The sequence below is a fragment of the Phalaenopsis equestris genome, unplaced genomic scaffold, assembly GCF_001263595.1.
Source record: "Phalaenopsis equestris unplaced genomic scaffold, ASM126359v1 Scaffold000161, whole genome shotgun sequence".
NCBI classification, from domain to species: Eukaryota; Viridiplantae; Streptophyta; class Magnoliopsida; order Asparagales; family Orchidaceae; genus Phalaenopsis; species Phalaenopsis equestris.
Window position 1 is genome coordinate 100,623 of NW_018164603.1, and position 13,673 is coordinate 114,295.

General features: G+C 33.4%; 1 protein-coding gene across 1 annotated transcript in view; it reads left to right on the top strand.

Annotated features, from left to right (window-relative positions):
* The first annotated feature begins 939 nt into the window (after positions 1-939).
* LOC110022008 (transcription factor RF2b-like) overlaps positions 940-13,673 on the top strand; it is a 35,221-nt gene continuing 22,487 nt past the window's right edge. Inside the window, exon 1 of the mRNA XM_020720771.1 lies at positions 940-1,733. Coding sequence (XP_020576430.1) covers positions 940-1,733 — 794 coding nt within the window. The remainder of the gene's footprint in view (positions 1,734-13,673) is intronic.

Genomic DNA, 13,673 nt, shown 5'->3' on the forward strand with positions numbered 1-13,673 from the left:
CAATAACTTCACAATTGCTTCTTCAGCAGCTTCACAATTGCTTCTTCAACAGTTTCACAGATGCTTCTTCAAACAACTGCAACTGTCCCAAATAGTCCCTAAATTTTAATTCTTCCATAATTTTCCATTGTCCACATCGCTGCTACGTTTCGAGCTGGGTTGAACTTCTTCGTAGAATGTTAACGTTGCCTAGCTAAAGTCAAATATATGCTTTTTAGCATATCAATTACAGTCGATCATGTATACTATTAGTGTGGAGATATAACACTATGTCCAGACTTTGCATCGCAACTCCTGACGCAACATCAATTTTGAACTTTGTGCTTTCTTCTTTCGTCATAAGGCGCTTCGTGAAAAAGGACACAAAATGTAGAAAAATCAGCATCATCCATCCCAACCACCCAACAATAACCCCATCTCAAACCTCATATTTTCGCGACAGGCAGCAACCAATGCCTTTTCACCATGGAGAGCACATTGTCCTGAAGACTTGATCATCAGCACTTAAACATGAACATCATTCTAAGCTTGTTGGTTACTATAGTTTCCTCATTATTATAGCTATATACTTTAAATAATTGATCATTTTCTTATGTATTAGATTATTTTACACTATATTAATGTTTGTTTTTACACTTAAACATCTTTCTGTTATTTTAGTGTAATTATTATGAAAACTATAATTATAAAAATATATTATATATATAAAGAGAAAACATATTTTCTCATAAGATACAACAACAATACAACAAATCTCCTAAATAGATTTTAGCTATTTGATCAATTTTCTAACAATTCATTATAAGCTTCTTTTCTAGACAAAATAGTCTTAGAGCTGTTTCCCAAGTACACCCTTAATTCAAATTTTTCCTTGACCCAGCCGGGTAGAACTTGTTTGTAAAATGAATGTTAACGCGTAGCCCAGCTAAAGTCAAATATATGCTTTTTAGGAGATCAGTCAGAGGCGATTGGCGATTGGCGATTGCGTATTTATATGCTTGTAGTGTGGGATATAGCTCCATATCCGGACTACATCCCCTCCTAACGGGATATCAATTTCGAACTTTGTGCTTCTTCTTTCCTTATGAGGCGCTTGATGAAGGAGGACACGAAATGCAGAATAATCAGCATCGTCCACCCCAACCTCCCAGCAATAACCCCATCCCAAACCTCATGCTTTCGCGACAGGTAGCGGCCAATGCCTTCTGGCCGGTAGGGCCGGCGCCGGCGCAGGCGTCGGCACCGACCCGTGAAGGTCCATTCACGTTCCAGCGCCAAGCGACGGTACCGATGCTGGGGCGTACCATATCGGAGCTTGGATTCCGGATCCCGAAGGACATTGACCTAAGCTCTGGGAAGCCCACGGTGAATGGGAGCTTCGAAGAGATCGTGTCTGAGGACGATCTCTTCTCTACTTTCATGGACATCGACAAGATCGGGACCAAGTTGGAGGGGAGTGGATCGGGGTTGGAGGGCGGATTGTGCCGCGATTGGGCAGCGGAGAACTCAGGCGCGTTGTATGAGGGGAAGATTGACAATGCCGGAGGTGGTGTTGTGACGGCGACCACGAGGCCGAAGCATCGACAATGCAAATCGGTGGACGGATCATCCATATCTTCTTCGGCGGTCGCGAGGGGGGATGGGGTGTTTGGAGAAGTATTGGAGGCGAAGAAGGCCATGTCGGCCGAACAATTGGCGGAGCTTGCTGCCATTGACCCAAAGAGGGCGAAGAGGTTTTTTCTCTTTTGTCTCGATTTTTTATATTTTGCTTTGTGTATTCCAATTCAGTCTTTGATTTCTTTTTCCATCTTTTTCTCTACTACTTCGGCATTCTAAATATCTGTTTTCTTGGGGGCATTTCTTCTTCAAATGCAAGTTGATCGCTAATGAGTAATATCTTTGTGGCATTTCATTTTGCCTTCTAAATGAGTTGTAAGGTTCCGCCTCAAAAAATAGTTTCTATGATTGTGGATGCTCAACTCTCACTTTTCAAACCAATTTACAGTTTGTTCATTTCCAAAAAGATTGTTATCTATAATGAGTTTGGTTTTGCTATTATAAATATTTTATAGTTGCAATGACATCTAGATTACTAATAAAAAAAGGAAGAGGTAGAAGAAGAGGCAGAACACACTTGTACTTAATCTTGCAAGGAGCCCCATGCTTGGACCGCTCGCCATTTTAGTGTCAGTGAACTTTACATGCTTTGCTTGCTGCCTAACATGGCTGCTCTACTCGTAGTTCACATGTCAAGAAAGCCTTCTCCTGATAACCACAAACTCTTGGTGTCTTGACCAGCACAACTTACTACCTCGCCTGCATAGATCACACAGAGCGCAAACTACCAACTCCACTAATGGGGACCTCCCCACATTGTAATTATATCTACCTTGAGGGGAAAAAACTGGGAGGGGTCATGACAATTTCTTCCTCTCTAGCTAGGAAGAGCTAGTTTCTCCCTATCTTTATAGGATTAATATTTACTCTCAATATCTGTCATGTCTCTGATGCATCTAGACTTTTGCCTCTGCACCCATTGATCTTCTATTTGAAAAGAATTTAAGGGCTCTATATTCTTTTTATTTTTGAACTAACCACAATACCGCATGTGTTCGTTGATTTTTGATTTGTTCAAAAATTGAAAACCTTACATAGGTCAAATCTTTGATTTGAGCATAGTACCCCTTCAATGTTTTTTTTTTTTTAATCCAATCAAAATTTGAAGAACTCATTGTCCGTTGAACTTTGATCTAACTGGAACTTGAAGACCTATTGTGTTTGTTGATCTTTTATTTGGTTGAAGTTTGCAGATAGCTACATCTGTGAAATTTTTTACCCAACCAAATTTTTTCCTCTTATTTTCTTATCTTTGATTCGGATTCTGGAAGAAGAATGTCTGCCATCAATGCTTACCTTTAATCGAGACTTAATTATAAATTTATAATTATTAGGTATTAGCAGAGATGGTCGTCACGACTTCAACATTGCTTATGTATTTTCAACCTCTGACCAAAGATAGGCGGGGTGTTGTTAAAATTCAAAACACTAACAATAAGAGAAGATAATCTGGGAGTTATGTTTTCTATTCTATAATCCACATGTAAATAGAAAAATAATAAAAAATGTAAAGATAATTTGGTGCCTTAATTTATTTGTTCATGTGAGTTAAACTATTTTAGTGATATTATACTAATATGTTAATTTATCAAACAATCAATCATCTTCGAATGTTTTATTCTAGCAAACTAAGCCTTGCACAAGAAAATATAAAGTAGCTCATGGCTATACATATAATTCTATACAAGTGTTTTGATGGGCCATCATATGCAACTCCTATTTAACATTGATATAGCTTTAATATACTAGCATTGTTTTGAGAAGCTCCTTTGCCTTTAAACATATAAAAAGTAAATAGAGAAAGATAATTAAACAATTTTTGGATGTTATGTAGATGTCATATTTTCTAATTATAATATAATACTATATGTTGAATAATATGCTATAAAATAAAATATTTTGAGTATTTTAGCTCACTTCAAAAAGTATACTAAGCTTCCAAATAATTTAAAATATTTTTAAGAGGAAAATATACATTATGAATTTAACAAATGCATACTTTTGAATAGTAAGTAATACAACTTAGCACAACGATTTGTGGATGTCACGCCCATTTAATACTCTCCAGTCAATCAAAGTTGCAATAAAAAAGAATTATTTACAAACACTTCAGATTTTCATTAATCAAAATTAAAAGAAAAAAAATTAATGTGCCTAAATTGTCACAAAATATTTATTATACTTCAAATACTCTAACATTCATCATAAACAATAATACGAAAGTGTGCGTAAAATAATCATCAAAATTAAAATGCATGGCTCTAAATAAAATCTAATACAAATTTGTATGCAATTAAATTCTATAATTTATATAATACCCATTTACATTCTATAATACATCCAAAATTATACAACAAAAATGATTTGATACAAACAAAATTGATCAACTATTTGTTGCTCTATCTGCTTCTATCATAGAACTAAAGTTAAAGTATCATATGAGTTTAACATTCAATGAGATAAAGAATTTTACTATATTATTTTAATATACATAAAATAATGAAATTAGTATAACTATTGAGTATTGAATATTTTATAGTTCTATGCTAGTCTATTTTGTATGTGAAATTATTTGTTTTACTTTCATTTTCTTTATTAGCCTTAATACCGGTTATTTGAAAAATATTATATACTATTTATATAGGCTTTTAAGCACATTTAAATCATTATGTCACCGCCCATAATAACATTTGATAAAATTTGGTTAGCTCGATATTATAGTTATCAATGATCTGTTGATGCAGGTTGAAACATCTAAATTTTGGTATTACGTCAAAAACCCTTTTTATTTTTTTACTAAAGTTTGTCTAGTCTGATTTTTTACCATTTCTTTTGTAGGTTATCATTGTTTGCTTATCAATTATAAAAGGTTTGACATTTTATTGTAATATTTTTATATATTATATTATTTTTTTCTATATTTATGGCTGATTGCTATGTTATACACAAATATGCGTGCCATTTCAAGTAATATAGAATAAGTAAAAAAGATTGTTCCTCGACTTTCACTAGAAATTCGCAAAGATTTACTAATACTACTTAACTCTGATTTTAATCCAATTAACACTGTTCACAAGTTTTTTTTTATTCATAGTTCTTTAAATTAACTTGTCTAATAGACAAGTTTACTTTGGATTCATGATTTTTTCACCTAATTTTCCACAGTCGCTGCAAAAGTTTATTCTCAATCATGAACAACTTTGGTTTCCTCTCTTCGTGGAGATCTTAGAAACCTTAATCTTTCAATCCAATTCATTATATATTTCTAGGAACCAACAACAACAAGCCTTTATCCCACTAAGTGGGGTCGGCCACATAAATACTTTTTCTCCCATGCATCCTATTGTGTGTCATATATTTCTAGGAACCAAGATGAAAAAATTACCAAGGCCTATTTCTTAAATGATAACAAAATTCCAACTAGATGTATGTTTATTCTATTAAAAATTTTGTCAAAGTTCTTATATTGTTCTTCTATTGTCTCCGTCGAGGTTATTAGATCACAATGAATTTGAAATAATCATACGACCGATACAATTACTCAGTAATATGGGAGAAAATTGAATAATGTTTGCAAAATTACACTTTAACTCAAGATGTTCTATAGAAAATTAAGAATTTTACAAATTCGAAATAAGAAGTCCTAGCTACTAAATATATCCATTGAAATTGTGGAAAACTTTCAATTTAACAATTTAAAACACAATACAAAAGTGTTTAGAATGAATGAATCATGAATTCCCTCGCTAGAAATGCTCTTCCTCACATTTGTGCACTATTATCCATCGATTTCCTCTTGTTTCTCTCGTCTTACATGCACACACTCACTTTTTAGCACTCTTACGCACACTTACACACTACTTTTCATTAACTGTCTCCTTACAAAATACATTCTCCTACTAATTCTTTTTATCTCACCTTAATTATTATTCTCCACTCCACATTACAGACTTCTTCAAACTTATCACCATTAAATTTTGATCTTTTGTATGCAATCTAATAAAAATATTAAATTCTGTACTTAAAAAGAAATTTCTAGTTTATCAATGCAATTATACCTCAAATAATTCTAAAATAGAATTTTTCTCTCAAAAATATTTTTTCCTCATTCTCACTTGGAGGTCTATTTACTCGAAACCACATCTTATAGAAAAGAACAAGAAAAAAAAAAACCTTTTAACTTCAAATTTTTTTTTCCTTACCCCCTTCTTTCTCTTCTAATTTATTCTATTTCTCCTTCAGCCAACCCTCTCCAGCTCCCTATTTATGATTTCCTACAATGTGTGTTTTATTATATAAAGTAACTACTATACTTCATCATAACCCTTTAAGACCACCCAATTCACTTTTGCCATTGCATGCAACGAAAGTTAGATTAGCTATTGTAATGATGCTATAGTACTATTGCTACAATAATTTTGGTACAATCCTTTTAATAATAAATTTGAAAATTGATTTAAATATGAACTAATTAAATAACTTCTGTATACTTTGAAATTTAATACATACTTTTGTATATTAAAATGATCCAAATGAAAATGTAAATTTTATAAATTATTTTTGATGATTTTGGGATGTGGTGATAACAAGTATAATTTAGAAACAAATTTTAGTATTATCTTTTGTCATTTTTTTTAGGTATTATAATTTTCCCCTTTTTATTAAAATTTTGTTATCAAAATTCCTTATTAATTACTCAATTGAATAGAGAAATTTATGTGGTTCTTTTTATTTTTCCTAATTTGTTTTTCTTTCTAATTTGCTCTTTAATTTCTTTTCTATATTGAGGATTTATATGTTTCTCAACTTTTTAATGTCAAATTTAAATTTTTTATATACTTTCATATAAATCAAATCTCTCAGCACATGAATTTTTTTACGTGTTATTGTCTAATTTGTATCAATAACTTATATTCTCATAATTTTAATATGAAAAGTATCATAAATATTTAACGTGCCAACTGATAGTATCAACCTTTAAGTAAACGTTTTAAATAATTTTTAATGATTTTATTGTGTCTTATATATCTTGGACTTAAAATACTTTCTTGCTCAAGCCGCACCTTTCATAAGTTTGACTTTCAAAAAATGAAAATCTTTTACTTCAAACTCTAACATTCTATAATTTGGGTCATCATATTTTTGTTTATGATTCTGGATAGCTTTAAATTATCTTTGATTAATCTTATTTCTCTATAGCTTCAACAAATAATTTTTTGATCTATCAATTATCCTTCTCCCATTTCATTATAGCTCAATGGAGTTTTGCACTTTCTATCGTTCAATGCTTCATAAGGAACCATTTTTATATATGATTTAATTATTTTTATTGTAGGTAAATTCGATCATTAGGAGGTAATTCTTCTTTGTATATCCAAAATTCTTAACACACAATATCAACAAATCTTCTAACACCTAAAAATTTCTTTCTATTTAGGCTAAACAGTTGTATTGAGTTGTAATTTCATATTCAAACCTTTCTGAAATTTTTTTCACAATCTTGAAGTGAATCCTTCATCCTGTTTGACATACTTACTTTTGGAACACAATACAGTCTAGTAATTTCCTTGACATAATACCTAGCTGAATTTGTATGCTTGACAGGTAAGAGTGAGTTTAACTTGTCAATTATTACCCAAATGCTATCATTGCCATGTATGCGATTTATAATTATAACATTCCCTTTGATCTGTGATATTCAACATTTACAATTTGACATATTTTATACTTGGACATATACTCGATAACACTTTTTTGATTAAAAATAATCTCTTGTCTATTTATTACTTGACTTAAACTAATTTTTGTTAATCACTGCCAATCTTTAAATGTTCTTTAATTTTGTATGCTAAGATTGCTTCACTATTATTGGATGCAAATATTTGATATCATCAAATCCTCTAACATCTTACCATAATTTTTTTTTTCAAAATTAGGAGAAAATCTTGAGTAATATCTAATTTGCAATACGTGTAGATTTTTTAATATTAGGTTTTTAAGGATTATTTGTTTTATATTCAAGCAACAATCATAATGAATTTAAATCATCTTCTTTAGCTCAATTTTAACTTCTTTTGTGTTAAGATATATTTTAAACTCCGATGACTTATAAAAATTACACATTTCATTTGTACACATGGTGCCTTTAGATTTTTAAAACAAATATAACAATTTTCAATTCTGGATCATGTTTTGGATAATTTTTCTCTTTTGATTTAGTTTTTATGATGCATAAGTAATTATTTTTCTATTTTGCTTCTCTATTTTTCCAATGATGTATTACTTAAATATAAAATTCTTTTGTTCCAAATGGAATAGTAAACATTAGTGCAATTGTTAAATGCGTTTTTAATTTTTAAATTTGTTCTCACATTTTTTTTATTCATTCAATTTTAACTTTCTTTTTCATCAAGGTGGAAAGTGATATAGATATTTATGAGAAACTCATGGCAAACCTTTTGTAGTATCCAGCTAGTCACAAAAATTTTGAATCTCTATCGTATTTTTTGTGTTGGCTATTTATGATATCTCAAAATTGTAATTCTAAAATTTTTTATACAACTGATTATTTCTCAATAAGTATAAAATTATTCTCAATACTATAATTCTTGGTTATTTATAGTGTCTCAAAAATGCAATACTAAAATTTTCTATACAATTGATTATTCCTCAATAAATCTAAAATTATTCTCAAATGTTCAATATAATCTTCATCAATTTTAGAATAAATCACAATATTATCAATCAATATACTCACAAATTGATTAAAATATAACTTGAAATTCCGTTCATTGAATCTATAAGGATTGCACGAGTATTCGTTCGATCAAGGTGTATCACTTAAAACTCATACTGGTTTTACTTGATTTCAAAAGTTATCTTGGTTATATCTGCTCCTTAACCCTGACTTGATAATATTCCTATCACAAATATGTTTTGGAAAATTGCACATTCCAATTGTTCAACCAAATCATCGATCGTCAACAATGTATATGTTTTCTTAATTTTCATTTTATTTAACGCTTTGTAGTTCTTGCACATTCTCATATATTTGGTATTGAAGTCTATGATTACATATTCATATCAACTTGAAGTAGGATATAATAATTAGGTGAGCTAAGAAAAGAATAGATGATGCAATTTAGTGAAATCAGGTTATGCTATGATTCAAAATATTATGTGATTATCCTATGAGTTTCAATATTATTCCGGTGTTTGTTGCCAAGTAAAATCTTAGAAAAAATAGGATTGATTATTTAAAAGCTTTATTTGAAAGTTAGTATTTGTTTAATTTCAAATAGTTAAAATTGGTTAAAGCTAATTTATGAGACATAATTAGTACCATCATCAAATTATTACTGCAAAACTTACATAAGACGATATTGAACAAAACTTTAAAGAATATTTTTGTTATTTTGAGATTATAGAGACCAACTAGCCGACCAAATTAAGCATCATAAACAAAGCGATTATGGTGTGTTTAAATGTTCTTTAAGGTTTGCATATCTTGCATTTGAACGTTGTTTCCCTCCAGTCCATTTTTCTATCGTTATTCGCAATAGATTGGGAATGAATTATTCTATAATTTACAAACAACATTATTGCATATCTTATCTCATATATATATTTGTATAGTAAGGCATATTTCAAATTATTTTTCTTGAACACTATCTCGGTTGTAATAGAAGCCGCTAAAAAGAATTTTTGCATTTCCTCTTAAGGCTGTTAAAAATACATCAATATAAGAATCAAGTAGCGTTGAATCTAATTTTATTGAGGTAAGTTATAGTTTATGAATATTCTTTTGATGATGTATTATACATCAAAAAAATGATATGCAATTACAACGAGTCTTCATATAATTTTGTTTAATTAGAATTTTCACCTTTATTAAGGTGTATTTATGAGCCTGAATCTAAAATTGAACAAGTTCAAAATCGTAATTTGAAAATATTGATTCAATTTTGAATTTTAATCTCAATTAGAAACCGAAGTTGAAGTTGAACGAAAGATCCTATTTTTACCTAAACTGTAAATTGAATCTAATCTTTATTATGAACACTAACTTCTAATAGAAATTGAGCATACTTTTAAATATGAACCTGAGCTTCAAGTCGATACTAGATCAATTCTCGAATGTGAAATTGAACAAATTATGTCTGTTCAAATTGTTAAATGAATTGAAGAATTTGATGCCTTACATTTGCAGAGTTTACAACAAGGTTAACTATACAAATTAAATTAAATTAAATGTTTTTTGATTTGTATTTCTTACTCAAATTAATACAAAAAATCTTTTGGAAAATGTGAAATTACCCAACATTTTAACAAAATTTGATGTGAGTTGTGAAAATCTTGATAATAACATTCAGGGGAAGCTCTCTCATTGCATTGACATGAAGCTTGGTTTGACACTTCCATGATTTCGCAAATCTGTCTCTTCATTCTTTTTTCTTACTAATGTTATTTTTTGTGTGATAAGGAATCGGTCAAGTGCTACTATCTAGTTTTTCTTCTTGCAGTTTGAATTTTAAATGGTGGGTGTATATATCTTGATTTCAATATTCCTGCAAAATTTATATTTTGATTTCAGTATTCCTGCAAAGTTTATATTTTGATGATTTTTAAATTATAGTTTGGATTGTGTTTTATGTGACTTTTGATTTGCATAAATAATAATTGTCGGATGGTAAATTTTGATCTATTTTGTATATTCTTGTAGATTGCGTCACATTTCTGTATTAATGAAAATCTACACCGCTAAGATAACTTGCTTCATTTAAAAGTTAAAAAAAATAGACTAAATTTTATTCTTGTTAAAATTCTATCCTCTTACATATATTGGTGCCTTAAATAGTTTTGCTCTAGCCAACAGTGCTGATGATTTGTGGCTTTCCTCGGGGTTGAACCAAACTTTTGAATCGGTTCAACAAGGGATCTAATAGGAGTGGCTGGTCCTTGTCTTGTTACAATTTGTCCCCTCAATTTCCTACTACTATTTATATGTTGCTTTCTTTATTTAGGTTTAATTTTAGCTGAGTTTCTGTCCAAGATAGCCATCGACGATTGTTTTACTATCTAGAGTTGTATCCAAATACAAGAAGGTCCTCCAGCTTTAGCTCGCCCGAGGTGGTGATTTTCTCTAAGGGTTCAAGGAGTGCTCCAGCTGTAAATCACTCCCACAGGGATTGTTTTCCTTCTATATTCTCCTCACCTGATCACTGCCATCTTCCCGACATTCTTACTCTTACTATTTCACTACTGCAAACTCTATTCTCCAACCCTTGCTGTTGTCTTTGCTCCCATCTCTCAGGTCGTATCCTCCATCTTGCACTATTCTCTTCCATGCTTTCAGCCGTCAACCCCAAAGCCCATACCTGCAGTTGCCGCAGACACACCTGCAACCTCTCTTGCTCGGCGCAACTCCCTCATCTCACTCCCCTCTCCACCCCCCCACATTTGTTCTACCGCCCACTTGCTCTAGCTGCAATTTCTTGTCCAGCCCAACCCACATCTCTAGCAGCCCTCCCCACCTCTCCAACCCATCCAGGACAACCGACATCCCATCTCAACTCCCTGACAGCCAATGTAACCATTCCTCTGCCTTCCCCTTGCTGCTAAAACCATCTTCCAACATACAAATAGTAGTAGGTAACTGAGGGGACTAATGGTTGGGACCTCACCTACATATAAATAGTAGTAGGTAACTAAAGGGAATGGGTACCGACTAGCCAGCAAGTAGGTATGCGGGTAAGAGGTGGTGGTGATAGGGTGGGGTTCCACCCATTAGTCCCCTCAGTTACTACTAATATTTATATGTTGCTTTCCTTATTTTAAGTTTAATTTTTGCTGAGTTTCTGTCCAAGCTAGTTGTCAGCGGTTGTTTTTCCGGCTAGAGTTGTATCCAAATGCAAGAAGGTGCTCTAGCCGTAACTCGTCCGAGGTTGTGATCTTCTCTAAGGGTTCGAGGAGTGCTCCGACTATAATCCCACGAGGATAGTTATTCTTCTATATTCTCCTCACTTGATCGCTGCCATCTTCCCTACATTCCTACTCTTCCTGTTTCACTATTGCAAACCCCATTCTTCTGCCCTTGTTGCTGCCGCTGATCCCATCCTTCAGGCCGTATCCTCCATTCTACACTCTTCTCCTCCATGCTTTTAGCCATCAACCCCAAAGCCCATACCTCCAGTTGCCGCAGACCCACCCGCAACCTCCCTTGCTGGGCACAAGTCTCTCCACATCTCTAGCAACCCTCCCCACCTCTTCAACCCATTCAGAACAACCGCCATCCCATGCCAGCTCCCTGAAAGCCAATGTAACCATTCCTCTGCCTTCCCCTTGCTGCCAAAACCATCTTCTAACCACCCCGTCACCACCACCTCTTACCCGCATATCTACTGGCTGGCCAGCCGACCCTAACTCACTTCGCCGTCGTCCTAGGGTGTCTTGTTAGGTTTGCCATCATTTATTTTTTGTTTTGAAGAGACGTTTGTCTGAATTTCAAATATAATATATTTTTTTGTGGTTTGAGTTAACCCTGGTATCATTTGGTATTAAAACTAGTCTAACCCTAGTCTTATCCTAGGGTTTCCTAGCATCTACTTTAGCCTACAAAAAATTTTCTTTCCCATTCCTAAACCATAGCCAAACTTTGACTCAACTCTAGTTTTCCCTGTGACAATCAGCAACCCTAAATCAATTCTTTTACTCACTTTCACCCTAAATCAATTCTCTTACATTCTTTTACAAAGGAGATATATGTCTGAGCCTACCCAGAAATATAAATAACAAAGATGCGTAGACTTCAACAGACACTTGCAGACATTGAGGATGAAACTCAGTGTTGACTTACCCTCAATGGAGATTGGAAAAGTTGAAGTGAAGAAAGAGACGAGAATTTCAACCCTTTCCATAGGGAGGATTTCAGTGATGAAGAAGAAAAACTACGATGTTTTGGAATCCAATATCAGAGGAGGTCAAGAGACAAGGCCACTTATGAGACAGTGACTTCGGAATAAATGTGGATCTACCAGAGATGATGGAAGTTTGGATCGAGACAAATTTATTGAATAGTTGCAAGCAGAAAATGCTTCAGATGCCATAGATTTGGGCACATCACCTCTAACTGCCCGAAGAGTTGTCTTTTATCGAGCAGGGCGTCGTGGAGGAGGTTGGCAATAAGGAGAAAACTGAGGAATAGGGTGAGTCGTATCTTCCATTGGTTGAAAGTGAGATGCTCATGGTTCGATGGGTCCTACAGACTGAGGATACAATGAATTTGTTGTAGCTTCGTCACAATATATTCTACACTCTTTACGTAGTGAACGGGAAGGTTTGTAGTCTCATCCTCAATGTAAGGAGCAGTAAAAGCGCGTCGTCTACAAAAATGAAGAAGTTGAGCCTTATGACTCAAAAGCACTTACAATTGTATTCTCTAGCGTGGTTGAAGAAGGATAATAAGTTTAGCATTGATACGAGGTGGCTAGTAGAGTTCTCGATTGAAAGCTAGTTGCAGGATTATGTGTGGCGCGACGTGGTACCCATGAATTTCGCCACCTGTTGTTGGGGAGACCGTGGCAATTTGACCATAGGACTCAACACATGGGTTCAGGAACACCTACTCCTTCACCAAGGATGGGAAAGGGTTCCTCATTCTACCTTCTAGGGAGCTTCTAGGGAGCCCGTGTTCGCATGTGCCCTTACCAGCAGAAAATCATCAATGGGAACAATTTTGGCGACAATAAAGGATAATAGGAATGAAACGCTAATTCTAGTCACGAGGCAGTTACGACAAAGCATTTTAGGACAAAACAAGTGATAGCTTACCACCATAGTCACCACCGTTCGAGGAGGTTCAGGTGACCCCCACTTCATTTTAGGTTAAGCCGACCTTGAATTACTTTCGGAGATAGTGAAGCCGATAGTGAGATCCTGATACTGCGAGGACCGCTGACGAAGAACCAAAATCTTTGACGCATGTAGTTGAAGCTCCCCCAACCAACCCCAAAAGACTGACACAAGGCTTACCCAAGGGTTGAACTGGACTGCTGAAC